Source organism: Diuraphis noxia, unplaced genomic scaffold (assembly GCF_037042655.1).
Source record: "Diuraphis noxia isolate RWA-SAM2 unplaced genomic scaffold, SU_Dnox_SAM2 contig0002, whole genome shotgun sequence".
NCBI lineage: Eukaryota > Metazoa > Arthropoda > Insecta > Hemiptera > Aphididae > Diuraphis > Diuraphis noxia.
The window spans coordinates 47,559,567-47,579,310 of NW_028301712.1; the positions used below are offsets into that span (position 1 = coordinate 47,559,567).

A 19,744-nucleotide genomic window follows, 5' to 3' on the forward strand; every position below is an offset into this window, starting at 1 on the left:
TTTTGTTTGAATATTTGATCAATCCAAACAAAAATAAAGTGGAATATGGAAGTATGTGACTTATTTTTATATGTAATAATAGTAATATATATATTGACATATTGTATACCTAAGTAAAACCATAGAACATTGTACGCATAGCAGTATAGGTATATCATATTGTTTTCGGTTTGCTGTAGTATGAGTTCGAGTTTTATTGATCGTAGTCTGTGAAAGTTCCAAAAAAAAAGAAAATAATAACAGCAGTACATATTTGTTATTTGTATTTTTCGGAACGTTTTGAAGAAATAAGATATATATATATAACATTAGATGATATAAAATGAAAAAAAAAATCAGTATTTGGCTCCATAATGGCGCTAAACCGCATAAAATGGAAATAATATTTCCAAGGAAATTCGTGCGATATAGTCAATAATATACAGGTATCACGTTATACTGAAAATACTCATCGCTGTCGTCCCCGTGGGGTTTCTGACTTGCTTGTTGCCGCATTTGACTGGAAAAATGTCCAAATGTAAGAGTATTATATAGTATATATAGACATATAAAAATGTATACAATTTTCAATTTTTTGTTAGGTTTATAAGTTATTGTCGCTTATTATTATTTCTTATCCTTATTCTTACTGTTACTAGTGTTACTTACATTGATGTTAAACATACGATGTATATAAAATGCATGAAACTATATAATATATGTATGTACAGATACCTATATAATGAATTTATAGATATTTTATCGATTTACCTGTAAGTATTTGGAATTTTGGATTAACGTACCCACGTACGTATTGGTTGCAAGATAGGTCTGTGTAACTGTGTCTATATATTATATTATAATATTATGTAGGTATTATTGTATATTGTAGACATTTTGAAAGGTTATATATTATATTATTATAGTATGAGCAGGGCATGATAGGGCACATAACTAAGGAAAAATTCATACACACGTATCGAATTAGTCGTATGCAATATACCATAGTATAAATGTATAATAGTATAATGTAGTAATATATAGGTAGTTTAATAATAAAAGAACGATTTAGGTATGCCACCCGATTGCCAGGGGAGTTAATAAAAAATATATGTTCACAAACAGCTAGTAAGACCATAATAGTATGTATACCAAAATAACTAAGCAAAAGAAGCATTATTATTTTTTGTTAAAAATAAATTTTATTTCTTTGTTTATAAAAAATTTAAATACTTCAAAGTTTAAATCTCTACAAATTTTTGGTGTATACCTATATATATAATATTTTTAAATTGCTGTAAGAACATACAAGGTAAATTGTACATTTGTACCTATACTTATAACACATTTAAACAAGTTTTAATACGATTCAAAATTATTTGTAAATTTTCTTGATATAGACGTATATAGAGATTTTTGAAATTTGAAAGTCGAGCGCTTGTAATGTAATGTATTTTTTGATATTAAAAATTGTTATGAGAATAGCTTATGAGAATTCTTGTATTTAATTTTCAATTTCTTTTTTTTGGCTGAGCACATAACTGTTTATAAACATTCATAAGAAATAAATTATTTATTTATTTGAAATATACGCCTGAAGGCATTTAGTAAAGATAAATTAAATACTTATACTAGTTTGACGAAAAAAACAATCAGCAAAATATACAACAAGAGAATCTGTTTAGTGATCTAGTTCATAGGTTAGTAAGCAATACAGACAATACAGTATTTAATAGAAGAAATAGTTTGAAGAAAAAAAATACTAATTAGTAACCCACTTTGAGGGGAATGAAAACTATCAAAATTATTTTGTAAGTTTTTATTATACAGGAGACTAATGCTTTGTGAATTGGGAAAAAAACACAAAAAACCTGTGAAGTGAAAAGTTTCTAGTTAATACGATTTATATTTTTTGAAACAAATTTGGTCTGTAGATATAGGTTTTAGGAACCTTTGATAATTTTTATAACTGCTGCTCTAAGCCTATATAGGCCTATATAGAAGCCTAAACGACTATAATGAGAATCGTAAATTATTTTAAAATTGTACTAATTAGTCAAGGTTTTATAACTTGATAACAAGTTTTATCAATATAAATCGTATAAACAAAAATAAGAACATTTCAAGTAGGTATCTTAAAATTATTCAAAATGGCAAAATATTTTAAAAATGATAGCATGTCTTGATTAATATATTAATTTAAATATTTGGTGAAAATCTATAAGGTTCATTTCAGTAAAAACTTGTAATGCGCGAAAATCTAATTTTCTACCAGGTACAATTTTCAAGGATTAATAAGATTGAAGCATTTTTACTGCTCCAAAAGGTGATAACTGACGCAAAAAATAAATCACACATCTGCATCATAAAACATAAAATTTATACATTCATCGGTAGTACGCTTGAAATCTAAAAATTGTATTACGTCGCGATGGTCACGTCGTCGTCAATAAAATTGTATATATATAATATATATATATATATATATATACGGACGATAACGATCGGTAGTCGGCGCCACCGAGTTACGGAGATGACGTCGTGTGTCAAATAAGCTGCCGCAGCCGTCGCTCGATAGCGAACACATATTTCCCAGAATCATCCCCTCGATATCGAGGGAAACGTTTTTCGAAATAATATTATATAACATCACATCATATTATTATACATGTATCTATCTTTTTCGTCCCTGGGACTTAAATAATAATAATAATAAATATCAAACGATCCGCGCGCGCGTTTGTCGAGAAGAGCAGTGTGACGTCGTGTGGCGGAGGAACGCCATTCGCTGTTGCCATTGGCAACAGCTGATTCCCGCTGAGGCTGCACTGCGCATGTACGATCGAGATATTTCCTCCACCACCGCTGACGACGACTGTCACTGTTGTTTGTAGGACCGTAACGCACTAGCGCCGTGTCAGTGTGTGTGTGTGTATGCGCGCGCCGAACGCCGAAGTGCCATGGAAAAAAATGTTCGTTTACACACACGCACAACCGAATACTTGAGGTATACCAAGAAGTGTACGCACACATACATATTGTATTATTACTATTATATAAATGTTCTTGCACACATACACGCATTGTAGAGGGCGCGCTCGCGAGTTGTACGCTTACTATATACATATATATCTACATATATATAAACTAGTGTATACACTATCAAGTTATTGCTTAGGTATATAATATGTACATATATTCGTACTCGGTATAAATCTGATATCTCTATATACGTACGTCTGGCGTAAGTGGTGTCCCGACTGTCCCGTCCCCCGATGTCATTCATTGATATTATTAATATTAGTAATAGTTGTTGCTGTTGTTCTTGTTCGCCTTTTCGGTAAAACGGAACACTCCGGTTGTTTTTATCGGCGATGGAGCGAATTGTCGCCGTCGCCGTCGCCGCCGCCGTGCGCTGAAACAATAATTGTTAATCGCCGCGCACGTTGGACCCCAATGTCCACTGTTCCGCCGCCGCAGCCGCCGCCGCCGCAGCAGCAGCAGCAATTCGTCGGCCATTACTTCACAAGCGACCACGGAGTTACGGAGACTTACGTCGAGCAATGACTGTTCCGCGAGCGTACCGATAGGTTGTGCTCAGTCGGACGGACAGACGGATGAACTGTCAGTCAGTCAGACGATATTCTTGATCTGCAAAACATTTACTTCTACCCCAGCTTGTTGCCGAGCACCAAGTTTCAGGCAGTCTTGCACAGCGAACCAATGCAATTGAGGTCCACTGCTGGCGTCTAGTAAGAGTGGTGTTACGCACATCACCGGTGACGCGATGGCTGTTCACCGGCAACACGAAGAGGGATCGACATCATCGTCTATGTCCATCAGCACCATCGAGCCTACGGCGACGATAGATTGCAATCGCAAGAGGATTCACAGCGAAACAGGTAAGTGTTTTTATTTCATGCTCCGTCTATATAAACATGATTTCACCATTACTCCCGACTAGCCAATGTTTTATTATCAATATGTCATGCCAGACGCTGGGTCATTCAGCTGTCTAGGTGGTTTCTCAGTGAATACATTTGCTCTACGTCTACTGATGATGCTGCACAAGCATAGTTTTATAACTTGTTCGTGTTGTACACTTGTGCTTAAACATTCCATCGTGTAACGTCTTAATGTTATATTTGTCATTGCTCATAACTTATATCACATTTTAATGTATTATGCACTTATACATTTTGATCATGGTAAATGATTTATTTTTAAAAACTATAATTTTTACTTGTTACACTTTGATACCAGATTAATCAAAATCTTATTCATAAAATAGTTAGGTACCTACTATTATTATGTCTTAAACAAATTACTTAGTCTATTTGTTGTATTTACTGAGAACAATCCTGGTAGAAGTCCCTTTGTATATTTTGTGAAATGAAATGATGTAAATATATTAAATTGCATCAGATTCCTTTTCAAGTGCTTACCTATTTGTTTATGGTTGTTTCACTTTTATAGTCGACCGTTGTTCTATTTTTTTGGTATTGCTTGCTGAGAATTATCAATATACACATGGTCTCAGTAGAGCAGTTTGTTTTCGTTTAAAGTTTATATGGTGAATGATTGTTTGTTATTAGGCTTGCATTTTAAAAATTTTTTTTTCGTTTGTGTCCTTAAGAAACAGTGCCTAGTATAAATTATGCTATGGACTTTGGTACTGTGTCATTTTAATTATATACTTAATATAAATTGTGCTTAAGTGTCTGTCAATTGAATAACAATAATTATTCTTTATTGTTATCTTGTTGATAAACATATAGAATGAAAACTTAATTACCGTAAATAATTTACTAATTAAAAAATAAAATAAAATAATATCGTGATATTTTAATTATGATGTAGCTGTTTATTTGTCAATTATAGTTATAGTATTTACCATTAGTAGATATGTAGATAACTAGATAAGTAATATTTTCAGTGGTGCAACTAAGGGCTGATATTTAGGAGGACTGAAGTCCTAAAAAATAATTCATTCTTCATAGGCCCAGGTAAGGTTTTGATTTTATAGCCACTACCAGGCTAATCATTCTAACAAAATAAATTAAGATCGTAAGTTTATTTTCACGTTTGTTTTGGACAATTTTGTCAAATTAAGTACATAATAAAATAGAAGAGATATCTATAGTAAGTATAATTTGTTTTCAATTGTACATTTTTAATAATTAATACCTAACTTACTAATATATTTGGAATAATTCTATTTGCAAACAATATACCTAAATATTCTGGGATACTCAAGATACATATTTTACTGTAAATGGTATTATAGTTCTGATTTATGTCACAAAAATATTAAAAATAAGACTTCACAAACCCCGTTTTCACATGTACTCTATATAAATAATTCAACTCAAATTTTTATATGTTAGTAGCCTCATCAACATGCACCCTAATTAATAAGTTTCAATTTATAATAAATGTGTCAGTTCTTAACAGCAGAACCTATATTAAACAAAATATCTCATAGTTTCTTTTGAATTTCATGATACTTTAAGTAGTATACATTTAAGATTTATATTTTAGAAAATTTTACTTACATTTAAATTGTTTAATAATATTCAAACATTTTTTAAATATAAATTTGAAAGTCGTTAAATTTTTACCAAGGTCAAATACAAAGAAAAATACCCTACTTTTATATATATTAAATTATGATTCAAAAACTTTTAAAATGCATGTAGATACTACCTTCTTATGTTTATTTTAATATAATAAATTACCTATGTAGATAAGTATTTGTAATTTTTTTCCTCCTAAATTACCTAATATTTATTTAAATTTTTTTTTCTTAATGATTTAATGAACAACATTTTCTAATATACATACATACACAACACTACCTATTTTACCTATATTATAATAAATAATAATGTTTTCAAACCGGTATAAATATTTGATTCATACCTGCATATTCTATTCAAAATAATACTTATCTAATTAAAAAGAGTAACTACCTGTGTAATTTACCTCTCATTCACAATTTATTTTTATAACTATTTAGTTAAAAACTGTTAAATTTTTATTTTATTTAACATAAATAATATGATTACTTTTAATAAATAAACATAAAATATCTAATTGTAAAAATTAGGTACGGTATAAGTACTAAAACTAATTTTGTTGTGCTGAATATAAAACCAAGAGATCATTAATTTCCGAGTTAATTTCTATAAGTTGGTACTAAAACATCACAAAAACTACTGTATTATTGAAATGATAATCAAATATTGGCTAGAATTGAAATGGTAGAATATTTTGACACTTTTAAATGATTAATCCAATTTGTATTCTTTTTTGTAGCTTGTAGTTAATAAAAATAATATGTTAATTAATGTTATAAATAATACCTAATTAGACCAAAATGATTTAATTTATTAGTGTTGGCATAGAAATTTATACACAATGTTCATAGTAATATGAATATTATATAAAATATTCATATTTATATAATATGAAGATATTGGCTGTTTTCTTTTAAGTCTTAGGTTACCACATACCATTGATATTTTTATAAAATTGGGTTTAATCTTATCTTTCTAATCCATCATTGATATTAAATAGTTAATTACTCTTAATTTCCTTTATTCTGTAATTAAATATAAATGCCCCAGTACAAAATAGTTTCCAGAAAAAGTGATTCAGTCTAATATGATATTTTATGTTGACATTTGCGTATACAACTTTAATTTTTTGTATTTTATTACAAATAGTTATTGTTTATAAATAGTATGAAAATATTTGTTTTATTACTCAACATAGATACCGTACCACACTTTATACAGCCATATTTTTTATTTTTGTGGATAATTAGCAGTGCACAATTATTGTTAAATAATAGGTATTAGCCCGGGTATTAGGTACCATGTTTTTAGCTCTGATTCTGCAAGTACTATGCCTAAAATGACTTTGTTGTTCTTGTACTCATTTACTTAGAAATGTATGTAAAATAGCGAACTACATGTGCCTTACTTACTATTCTCTAGTTTATAATTTGTGATGTTAAAAGTTGTTTTCTAACAATTTATTTTTTGGTAAATAGTTAGGTACCTACTTATGAAAATCATTATTAACTTTTTATGTGTATTAGGTATGTCATACATTCATAAAAACTCTAAATATAAAACATGATGAATTTAAATTAGAAAATTAAAGATTCTAATCCTGGTACAATAAGCAATAATTTAATAACATTAGTTTTTGTATTAGGTAAAGCACCATGTGTAAGAAGAAGTAAAAAGTGCCATAACTACACTTAGTTCCCCAGTGCAAACAATTATTAGGTTACGTGTTTGTAAGACATAGACAACACATTGAGGCGTGGCATCCTCTTAAATAAAAATTTTACATTCTGAATGAAGTATTCAGTTTATTAGTTTTACTTTGTATCTCATTTTATTTTAGACCTGTAAAATTGTTTGAATCTTCATCTCTGAGGGTGTTTTTGGTAGCAAATTGAACCTAGTTAGCACTAAAAATACAAAAAATTGCACTCAATTAACGTTCATTTGTCTTTGTGTTTATGAGATTTTAAATTATAATATCTGTGATCAATTTTTAACAGTTGTTTCATAAGTTAAGGTATACTGTTCTCTAGTAATTTATCTTTTCAACCACCTTCATACGATAAGCGATAAGGCTATAATATATACTTGGTGTTTCATAAAAATAAATTGTCTTGAATTTAATGATCTAATATGCCTAACAGTTCTATACACCGCACTAGTGAAGACTCAACTATAAAATGGATCTGAGGTTTGAAACCCATATAAGATAGAGGCTAAGTTAAAAAAATTGAACACATTTAGATGTTTTGTATGTATCCTAACATAGACGCTTTGCAGACAAATTAAATTATTATAGAATATTGCTAGTGAAATTGAATTGAAAAATTTAGAGTTAGCAACCAAGTTTATTGATGTACTATGGATTTCTAATCTTCTAAATGACAAAATAAATTATTGAAAACCTTAGAATTGATACCAATTAATGTGCCAAAGTTTTTGTCTTATACACAACACACATTTTAATTATGGGCTTAAATCACACTCAAGAAATTATTATTATATTGCAATGAATTTAAAAGAAGTAAATAATTTATTATATGGTTCTGAAGCCTAGTTGAGATTGAAAATTGGGGATGTGATATATTATAAATGATGACATATCATTAACTGCAACCTTCCTTGCAATCTTTATATGTGCCACACATCTCCAGTCTCCCTGCTAGTTGTGACACTGTAACAAATGTGTTAAAATTACCTCAACATCCGACCTATTTAATATAGTAAAACCAGTAAAAACATTCACTTAGAAGTTTCTAATAATCTAATTTGAATTTTATATCTTGAAAAATGTATTATTTATATTAATATATTATTTTTATAATTAAGATAAGAATTAAGGTACACTTTATAAATAATTTTCGTCTTCTTGATTTTATTTAAAGCTGACTCTTTATAAAGTCTTAACTCAAATTAGGTAACTATAAAGTTCTTTAAAGCTACTTTTGTGATTATTAAAGAAAATTTTCATTTGTCCGAGGCTTATAAATGACATAAAATCACGCTTTACTAAAAGGTTGGTTGTATATTTGTGGTTTCAGAAAAATTTATATAGATGCAGTTTATTCTTATGTACCTCAGTAACTTCAAAATATTTCTAGTAGGTAATCTTTAATAATGATAGATCTATTTTCATTGTATTTATTTTATCAAACAAAATAATTTTGCAACTGTTCTATATTTAACAGAAATTATTAATCTACAGGCACTGAGTGTTGTGGTGATTAAGCACACCCTTAGAAAATTTCATGAAAAGCTCTGCAACCCCATGGATAAATTAAAATATTAATATCTAGTTGTTTGGTAATTAGATATTAGTATATTACTCATTAACCTAATCATTTTATACTAATCCTATCTAATCTAGGTTGTCATTTTAATTATGCTAGCAATGTTTCTAGAAATCTGTAAGTCCATGACAGAATAAAACTAAATTTATTTTACCTGTAAGTACCTATTGGGCGAGGAGCCTCATCATTAGGAAACCGGTTTTATTGTAAATTCATATTTTATTATAATGATAAGGGTTCGGATTTTATAGCATCAAAAATCCTAAAATATGCGCTATAATATGACCAAAAAAACCGTAAAATATGCTCTATAAATATGCCCTAAAAAATCAAAAATAGCAAAAAATAAATACAAATCAAAATTCTATTCAACTTATCATATTATATTTATAAAAAAGAAACTAAAATCTCCGTAGGTACCTATACAGTTTAAAAAAATTTGTATGTACTGATTAACAATTGATACCTTGAATTATGACATCTTTTGTACGCAACTATTCAAAATTATCTGAGTAAATAAGAATAAAATTTCAATTCTTATCGATTCGCATTAATGAATACCATTTGTCACGAGATTTATGAAAAATATAAAATAAAGCGTTGAATTAAGAATATAAGCAAAACATAGCACCAAAACTTTAAAAATAGCACTAAAATTCTAAAATTCTTCAAATATGCAAAAAATAGCAAAATAAATTTCATATTTAGTCATTTAGAGTCCGTGGTGCATTAAACAAATTTATAGCCCACTCTGCTATTTTTATCTCTATCCTATAATAAGTAGCAAATGCTATAAAATCCGAACCCTGAATTAATGATATATATGATTTAGATCATTTTAATTGAAATAAATCCAAATTTATTTTACATATTTGGTAAATAAGTATATTAATATTTTATTAATTTTTGATTTTTTCACTGATTTTTGAAGACACGCTGTCTAAAGCTGGTAGTATTTTCAATTTTGATACCATTTTTTCCTAAACTGGTTAATTTTACATGGTTAGCGTGTAGCTTCCATTGTGTTTAAGAAGCAATAAGATTTGATTATTCCAAAGTTGATCAATTAATAGCACTCATTAAAAAAATATCTGTGAAAGTGCCAAGTTGTCTTTTAAAATTTGAAGAAGTGTAATATCCAGACCTTAATTTACCTCCTGAACCTATTTTAACAAGATGGGGCTTGAAGCCGTCAAATGCTATTGCTATGATTTAGAAAAAATAAAAAAATGTTATTTCAGATTTTGATTCTGAATCGGTTGGAGAAATTGAAAAAGTAAATTCACTGATTCAAAATATCAATTTAAAAAAAAACTTGACATACATTTCTGTAAATTTTTATTTTTTGATTCAGACAAATAACCAATTGGTGACTAAAAACATGTCTTTGATTGAAAGTATTTGTTTTATAGAATAATCTGTAGATAAATTAGAAAAGCTCATAGACACATGAGAGAAATAGTCAAAAACGAATTTGCCAATATAATTGAAAAAAATTTTGGATTTCTAACTATGAAAATTATCAGAGATATTTTAATTGTTAATAAAAGGGCCTTTGAATTTTAAATTCACTCCTTTTGATATAGTAAACATGAATTATACCCTTATAAATCTGTTGATGTAGAATGGACTTTTAGTCAATTCAATTGTATTCTCCAACCAAGCCATCGCAGTTTTATTTTTATTTGTAAATATTCAACAATATGTTTGTTCCAAAATAATACTCATAGATTTATATACTTACATCATTTGTATTACTTTTATTTATTTCAATAAAGTCTATTCCCTATTCGTCATATTTTATTTTGGCATATCTGCTGTTTACTAATCAATTTTTTGATTTTAAATTCTGAGCCGAGTAACAAATTATAAATTTTACAATGATGGTTTTTTTTTTTAGTGTTAAAATGTTTTAATCTTTGCTTTAAGAGTGGTTTCTGGGGTGTTGATTCAGTATGTGTTCTACAGATAAGTTTCTGATGTTTTGAGTGTAGACATCTATGATTGCATCGACAACTGAGATTAAAAGTGATTTACCTGCCATCTTGTTTTTTTTTTGAATGGCGCTATGTCTGAGAGTAGGCACAAAGACTTAGTTTGGACGCCTATTTGGCAGAATTGCTAGTGGGCACCCGTTGGTTTCTACCATGCCCAGGTGGGGGATGGTGGCCTCTCCCTAGACATTGTGACTGCCTGAAGAGAGGTCGTTCTGCCCATGACCAAGGTTTGAACTGGCGACGGTGCTCATTGCAGTCGACGCCTAAGAACACTTGGCCACTACCTTGTATACGAAGTCTTAGCTTGTAAAACTCCTTAATAGTCTCGAATTCACATTTTATTGGTAGAAGTATTTCTCGATTGTGCCAATTAACATATTAAAATGAAAACAAATTTGCATTTCTGTGCCCCATTTATGACCAACAGAATCTTTGACACCTTTATAATATCCTTTTTCTACAAAAACTGAAAATTAAAATCACAAAACAATAAAATATATAAATGGTTAAAGTATAATCGTAATGAACAATATCTGTGAACATAACTAAAAACCGAGCTAAAAACTGAAAAGTAAGTATAAAACCTACAGTAATAGAATTGCAACCTTTTGAAGGTTTACTTCGAGTAAAGATAACAAAAAAGAATTATTGATATACATTAGTAGCTTTGGCACTGTCATTTAAAATTACATTTTACTTGGTTATTTACAATTAATAGCACCCAGGTGTACCCAAAACATCCTTCCTAATAATGACTTAATCAAATAAAGTAAATCAATATAGGATTTTAGTTTTTTGTGGAATTATCTTTCAGATAAACTGTAAAATAATCAAATTAAATTAGGTATATGTATTATGAATTTAGGGTTTTGAAATAAAATAAATATACCAACAGAAATGTTAAACACGCAAGATCTATATTTTCATACCTACTTATTTAATCATTACTTCTTGAAATTTTTGTATTGTTAATATATTAAAACTAAATTATTTTATTAAAAAAATTTAAATCCTTCAAGAAATATCTGTTGTGTGGGATGTTGGTTTTTGGTTGACGGTGTTAATTATTGGACTCAAAAAACATCACTACCTAAATAATACCCACAATCTAATAACAAATACTTTTTATACTTGTAAAGTTTTATAATATTATAGGATAGTTATAAAATAAAAGTATCAATATTCTTAGAAAATATTATGTATGCACTTTTTACACAAACATTAAAAATAGGCATTAATTTTCTTTAAAAAATTTCAAAATTAGCAAACATTTTGTTTTTAAACTTGTCATTATATAGATTGAATTTTTAGTTTTATCTGATTTAAATCAAATGCAGTGTACACCTAGTAAAATAAACATATTCTACTACTTACTTTAGAGTCCTAGCTAATTATGATCTTTTAAGAATTTCAGAATGTTATTAGTAATGCTAGATTGGAGACTCGATTATAGAACTTATTTAATGGTATACTACTGTTATATTCATTGGATTATTCTGCCTAATGTGGGCACTGATAAATATTGGTATCCACGTAAAATGAAAAATGATCTGGTCCCAATTTCAATGAATCACCTAGTGAATATTATTTATTTAGTACTTTTCACCATTTTATTTTGCATCAATAATAAGCGCAATTTATCTACTGTTGTATACCAAGCATTTTACTCCAAACATATATTGTTGTATAATTTGTTCTTTTTTTTCTTCAATATTTGCAATTCCAGAATTCTGTGATAAAATTACTATTTTATAAAGTGATTAATGATTATGAACTTTAAATTCAATTAAGTTTGACATTTAGGAAAAATAGGTATTGACTATTACAGTAAGCTTAATTTAATCTGTTTGTGTGAATAATTTTATCAATGTATAAACACATGATTACATATTTTAAGATCAAATTTCACAACAGAAAACTTATCTTAACATCTTATAAAATATACATATGTTTTACATTAAAAACATTTAAGTAATATCTGCTGTTCCAGAAATTTTAAAAATAAGTCTAACTTGAAATGTAAAAAGTTAAATTGTAGGTATTATTGAAGAAAAAAAAACCCCAAAAAATGTATTTTTGTGTACATACTATGACTAATTCTACCTAGAAAATTTAAACCATTTCTTTTTACACTACACAAAATCATTATTTTATACTAATACCTTATCTACCTATGTATTTAGTAAAAAATTATAAAAAAATGTTTTACTGTTTATAATAATTTAAAATTATGTTTTGATAAAATCATGATTTAATGTCTCTTAACTGTTACCTATGATATACCTACACTAAAATACTAATTATTTGACTATGTGTATTATTAACTGATTATTATTGTAGTTGATTCAGATGTCGATGAGAGTAATAAAAACACTCCAACAACTTCGGACCCATTTCCTAAGTATGTGGATTGTCAAGAAACATTGGTGGAATTGTCATTTATTAAATGGTTAGCTGGTTTTCGGTTGGAATGCCGCAAGCTTTCATGTTGTACTAATTCAAATCTTTATTTTGGGTTATTCAATTTTTTTTGTCTGTAAGTTTCAAAATTATTTTATTAAATTAGATATTTAGAATAATATTACCCATAGGTACATTTCTATTTTATACACATACAACAACAAATTTTTGTTCACTAGTTTCAACAGTGTGCTGTTAATTTTGAGTGAATTAATAAAATTTCAAACTTTTAAGTAAGAACATGATTTGTGATTAAGCTTTGGTTTTTATCCAATATTTTAAAAGATAGGTTATTTTTTAAGACATTTAAAAAGATATCAGAATTTTTAATTTGTGATGTTTCTCATGGCCATACCTTGGTTGAAAACTAAAATATTGAAAATAATCACCGATGCTTAAGTATAGGTAATGTTTTTACCTAAAAGTTTGATAATAGGTCAACTCACTTTAATATTAAAACTAACAGCACACTATTGAAACTAGTGAATGAAAATTTGCATTGTATACATGTAAGACGGGGTCAAAATCACATGGGAAGTGTCATCTTAATTAGAAATTATATGTATAGTTGTATGCCATATATTTTTAAGTAGAATACATTTTTCAAAAATTAAACGTAATTTAAGGTATTGAAAGTAACTATTGGTAACTAGATTTATTTATAATAAGACTTTATTTGTTTACAGGAATATAGCACCAGAAATGGTTGATTGCAGAAATAAAATTAATAAATCAACTCTTTTGAAAACTTATGTAGAACAATCTTTGTTGTTTTTTCGAGGATACTATAAAATCGTAAAAAGAGTAAATATACATATTTTTTTATTAATAAAAATAAGTTAATCATTTTTAAAACTACATTATGATGTAGTGTCATTTTTTAATTATTTGAAATTATGTTGATATATAATTATTTTTAAGTAAGATATAATATAACTATCATACGAACATGGATAATGTTCTTAGCTTTAAGTTTGATAACGGTTCATTCACTTCTCTAATATTAAAACTAATAACACAAAGCTGGTTTTGTTAAATGAAAATTTGTCAGTGCTGCAACTATATGTGAGTTGCAAGGAGTCCTTAGACCGCCTTGAATCATAACAAAAACAATAAGTCGAAAGCTAAACCATTTAATTAGAATCTAAATATCAGCATAGAATCTCGTTTAAATGAAAGAAAAACATGATCAATATAATAAATCTAAGAATTTAGATATAACATTTTTTATTTTCATTTAAAAGACAGATCTTATTTTGTGATATTAATTCATGTTTTGTCACTCTTGTAGTGTTGTTTGCTTATTGCACTGTATATGCTTCAATTTTCTTCTACAGCATCTTTTCTGGCTAGAAAGTCTTTGTCTTAAAATCTAGTAAGTGCATTCACGAAGTCAAAAATAAAATTTCCCTATATCTAATTTTCAATATCTTAAAGAATAATAGAAAAAAGAAACATGACTATCTTTATGATAAATTAGTTTTTGACAAAATGTATTGTTTATTTTTTCTGTAATAGGTGTAACTTAAAATCAAATATCCACGAGATGTATAAAATTTCTATCATATTGTGTAGGTACTTATATTAGCATAATGTCAAAATTTCAAAATAATTTGATGTATTTTAAGAGGCATTTAAGATCTTTTTTTATTTTTTGTTCCTTAAATAATGATAAAAAAGGTATTTAAGGCCTTTAACTCATTGACTGCCATGCGGCCGCCGTTGTCCGTATAAAAATAATTAGGAATTAATAATTTTTATACCGCTGGCTGCCGCACCATATCATTTGTAGAAGGCTATACGGCCGCTGGTTGCCGTAAATTAATTTGGATTTACCTATATTATTAACTTTTCTGTGGCACTACTATAATGATCTTGAAAATATGCTGTGGCGTAGTGGGAAAAATTGCAATTTTTTGATGTAATAAACATAATTTTAAAATTTTTTTTTTGTATTTTTAATGCTTTTTCAAATTCAATAGTTTATATACAAATACAATTTTATAATGACACTGAAAAATGGCCGGCGGTCAACATGTTAAAAATGTAATACAAGATTCTTAATGAAAATTTTTTCATATTTCATTTAATAAATATCAATAGTAAATTGTCACAATTTATTTTGTAATCATTTAAAATTAGAATTTTGCCTTATTCATTAAATTCAAATTCTAAGTTCAAAATTTCTCATGGAATTATTATTTTATTTTGATGTAACTTAAAAACAAATAATTGTTGATACTCGGAATATTCATAAAATATTTTGATTTTTTTAGAGGTATATATAGGCATCCAAAATTTGTTGTTTCCCTATAAATATGGATATATATATAAAAAAAAAAATAAGGTTATTAATTTGGCCACATTTACTAGGTGTGCATTAATTCAAAATTGTCTCACATTTACAAATAATTCAATTTAGTTGTGTGTCTTATACATTTTAAAAAAGCCAAGAAAGAAAATATTCGGAGATGCAACTTTACCGCTCATAAATATGTGTATTGTATAGTGGCATATTTTTAAGAGTTTGTTAATTGGTATGTGGGCTTCATAGTATTTGCTTGCACGCCCATAAACAATATACCAAGTTGTGGCACTGAAATTCGCAATAGTGTGTGTTTGTAGGACTGAAATCACAGTAGTTGTGGAATTTTCTTAAATAATACATTTCATTATGAACAAAAACTATTATATAACAACAAATAACTATAATATTTATTTACTTTTGCTTTAACTGTACCATAAATTTAAAAAAAATTTTGTGTGTGAAAGAAGATATTTGTATTTATATATTATTATTTGTTTGCAGGATAAAGGGGATACTTTGGATGTTCTATTTTATGACAAAATGAGTTCATTGTTGGCATATTACATAGATTTGAAATTAATGTCATCTCAGTAAGTTCAGATGCTAAGATGTCAGTTAATATTTATTTTCTCTTTGACCCATACGTAACAAATAAATGCTTTTACATTAACATTTTTTTTAAAATGATTTTTAAGTAATTTTATTGCAATAATTATAAAAATATTTCTTAGGGTATGACATTAGTAATTTTATTTTATTATTATTTTATTTTCAAAATAAAAACTGTTTTTGTGAATTTAAATGATGTTAAATTCAATTGATGATGATATTTAGACAAATCGATATGTAATACTTTCAAAATTATTCTCTCTAAAAAACAAATTTTGCTTAAATGTGTTTTGTCTACGTGGCGCGTGGGCTAGAAACCGAAAATAAACAGTACACTGACATCCTCTCAAGTACTTAATTTTTTAAGACCAAAAATAAATTTAATTAAAATCTAAAATATATTTTATTATTTTTAATGGTTTAAGAGATGTATAGTTTTGAGATTAAATAACCAATCATACTTTATTTAATACTCTTTAGTTGTTTAAGTCAGTTCATAATGAACCTATGCAGAATAATCTCGAGAATAATTAATCAATAAGTAAAATAAAATGTATTTACAAGTATTTAAAACATTAAGTAGGAATGTTATGTAGTTTTTATATCAATGTAGTGATTAGTGTATAAGAAAAAAAGTGATTTTTCTTTAAGGTGATCTATATTCTAAAAATATTTTAATTTGATTTTTAAATTAAATAATTTATGATAAAATCTATAATACTTAATGTTAAATCACCAAAAAAAAAAGTCAAAACTGTATAATACAAATATAAATACATGTTTAATCTATAAAAAGTTTTGTGTTAAGTATTTAAATACTGCAAATAATAAAATAATCAATTATTTTGACAATTTTGAATGGTCATTCACCATTCTATCTGCCTCTTATGGCTTGTGTAGACTGTAGGTATTACTACTCAATATTTCTATTGTCTTTTTCAACTAGTTGGTAAATAAAAATTAATCTAATATTTGATTTCTGTTTTAAATTAAGTATCAATCACCTTAACACATTGACTGTCATGCGGCCGCTGGCGTCCGTATAACAATAATTAGGTATTTATAATTTTTAGACCGCCGGCTGCCGCACCATATCATTCGTAGGAGGCCATATAGCCCCGCGGCTGCCGTAAATTAATTTGGATTTATATTATTAACTTTTCCATGGCGCTACAATAATGATCTTGGAAATATGCTGTGGCGTAGTGGGAATAATTGAAATTTTTTGATTATTTTAACATTTTTTTTTTGTATATTATACAAATACAAATTGATAATGACACAGGAAAATGTCTTTGGCGTACCCATGATAAATATTCTTGAGGCCGCCGGCGGTTGCATGGCAGTTAACGTGTTAAATAATTATTGTGATTTGTAAAAGTATAACTTATAATTTATGATAATGTTGTCTTAGTGTACAAAATATTTAAAAAGTTCTATTAACTAAAAATTTAAAATTATATTCCTAAGTTAAATTTATGTGATTAATATTTATTATATCATTAATATTTTTTATTATATGTTGTAGGCGTTATAAAGAAAATTCATCCCATAAAAAAACTTCAAGTAAAATAAATACAATGCTATTTGTTTTTTTAGGTAAGGTATAAAATAAAATAAAATATTCATTTTTTATAAATTTATTCTAATTCATAAATCTGTGTTAAATGTATTATATATATAATTAAAGTGTATTTATTTTATTTTTCACTTTAGATCAGAATCTTGATTATATTTTTGATTCAGTGTTTCAATTATACTATGTGTTTTATGGTTCTGTTAATATAAATTTAGGATCAATTATGCTTCCAGTTTTTAAGTAATTATTTTATTTTTAATCATTACTATCAACTAGTACTCATTAAAAATAAATTTTAATAATTTAATAAATGTGTTATTTACAGAAAGTTGCTATCTGAACATCCAATACCCCAAAAAATTAATTTTCTAACTTATATGCGGTATATTTTATGTTTTAAATTGTGGAAAAAAATAATTCACTCTTCGCCGGGTATGGCTGGTTCTGTTAAGAGAAAAGAACTGGAAAATTTAAGATTGTTATTGAGAGGGTTGAATGTTCCAAATGATTTTATGAGTCAACATGAAAAATATAATTGGTCTAACTGGCCTAAATTGACAATGTCTCCAAATGGAACACCAGATACAATACAAAGAGATTTAAAAAATGTTAGTTTTGTTTTATATGGTGCAAATTTATCACTCAAGGAGTGTTACAAGGTAAATTTTTATTTAAATTATATAAACTTATTAAAAAATAGTATCCTACTATAAACTCATTCGATATCTCAAATCTCAAAGAGGATAAAAATTAAATTAAATTTATGTAATTTTTGAATTTTATATCTCAAGTGTAACTTATACTTAAAAAGTCAAAAACATTTTTAGTTATCAAGACTCTATAAACATAGTAGGTATATTCAATTAGTACAGCTATTTAATTTTTGTGTTAGTACATTAAATCAACTATACTGTATATAACTATATCTACTTCATATTTTTTTATTTATGTTTACTACACGTTAAATGAAAATTATCTTTACATAATGAATTTACATTTTCTTATCAATTATTATATTTTAAATTAATTCATTTGTATAGTATAAATGTAAACAACTATTCAATTCAAATATACTATTTTTCTTTAATGTTTTTAACTGTACATACAGAAAAATGGTGTTTGGTAAATTGACTGGTCAGATTTGATTGCTCATTTTATACGGTACAAATTCAATTTATAATTAAACACAAAGATAGATTAAGTCTTATGATTTAGTTGTTTATATTTATAACTATGTATTTGAGACTTAAGTATTAGAATGCTTCAGTGCTTGAACACTAATATTAAATAAATTATGTAATCAATAATCTGTATCAGACGGTTTTGTAGCAAATTATTTTCTATACTCTTTTTCAAATGAGAACACACTGTGTCGCGCCTCATTATCAGTGTCAGAACCACACGCCCCTTCCATAAAATTATTAATTGTTTTCTGATTAGTCGGCTTAAATTGTTGGGAGTGGGAAGGATGTATAAACATTATGACCGGTTTTCATCTACTGGCCTGTGCGTTCTTATTTGAAAAACAATGTAGTTTGTAGTTTGGTAAGACATAATACATAATTCCAATGTTTAGTATTTCATAAAGTTGAAATAAACTGCTATTACTACTATTTTCAGTACATAAATAAATAAAAAAGCTATACTCCATACTTATTAACAGCATAACCGAGCAGTGGATGATTTAATGTTTGTTTCATGTTACTAGTTCATCGGTGCAACTAGATCTATAAAATGTGGGGTGCTAAATCTATGAAGCATCACCGAGCTGTGGGGGAGCAAAGCCTCCCACACCCCTACACATAGACCAACAATAATCGATACATCAAAACTTTAAAACATGTATTAAGACATTTTACAAAAATAAAAAAATGAACGACATTTATAATACTATTTTTTTACTACAATATCAGTAACATATTGAAACATTTTAATTTCATAAT

The 19,744-nt window shown here is 27.2% G+C and overlaps 1 protein-coding gene and 1 long non-coding RNA gene across 10 annotated transcripts in view; one reads left to right on the top strand and one right to left on the bottom strand.

Annotated features, from left to right (window-relative positions):
- Window positions 1-237: 237 nt before the first annotated feature.
- LOC149058583 (uncharacterized) lies at window positions 238-3,346 on the bottom strand. The gene is made up of 3 exons (XR_016190296.1): window positions 3,217-3,346; window positions 751-824; window positions 238-499 (listed from the first exon to the last, which is right to left on the bottom strand). It is a non-coding gene; the product is annotated as an uncharacterized LOC149058583 (long non-coding RNA).
- Window positions 3,228-19,744, top strand: part of LOC107168192 (uncharacterized) — a 47,353-nt gene continuing 30,836 nt past the window's right edge. For all 9 annotated transcript variants that reach the window (XM_089219733.1, XM_089219728.1, XM_089219731.1 and 6 more), the window contains exons 1-7: window positions 3,228-3,881; window positions 13,186-13,381; window positions 13,992-14,109; window positions 16,115-16,203; window positions 17,751-17,821; window positions 17,939-18,041; window positions 18,127-18,460. In XM_089219733.1, the coding sequence (XP_089075859.1) occupies window positions 3,767-3,881; window positions 13,186-13,381; window positions 13,992-14,109; window positions 16,115-16,203; window positions 17,751-17,821; window positions 17,939-18,041; window positions 18,127-18,460 (1,026 nt within the window). In that variant the 5' untranslated portion in view covers window positions 3,228-3,766. The remainder of the gene's footprint in view (window positions 3,882-13,185; window positions 13,382-13,991; window positions 14,110-16,114; window positions 16,204-17,750; window positions 17,822-17,938; window positions 18,042-18,126; window positions 18,461-19,744) is intronic.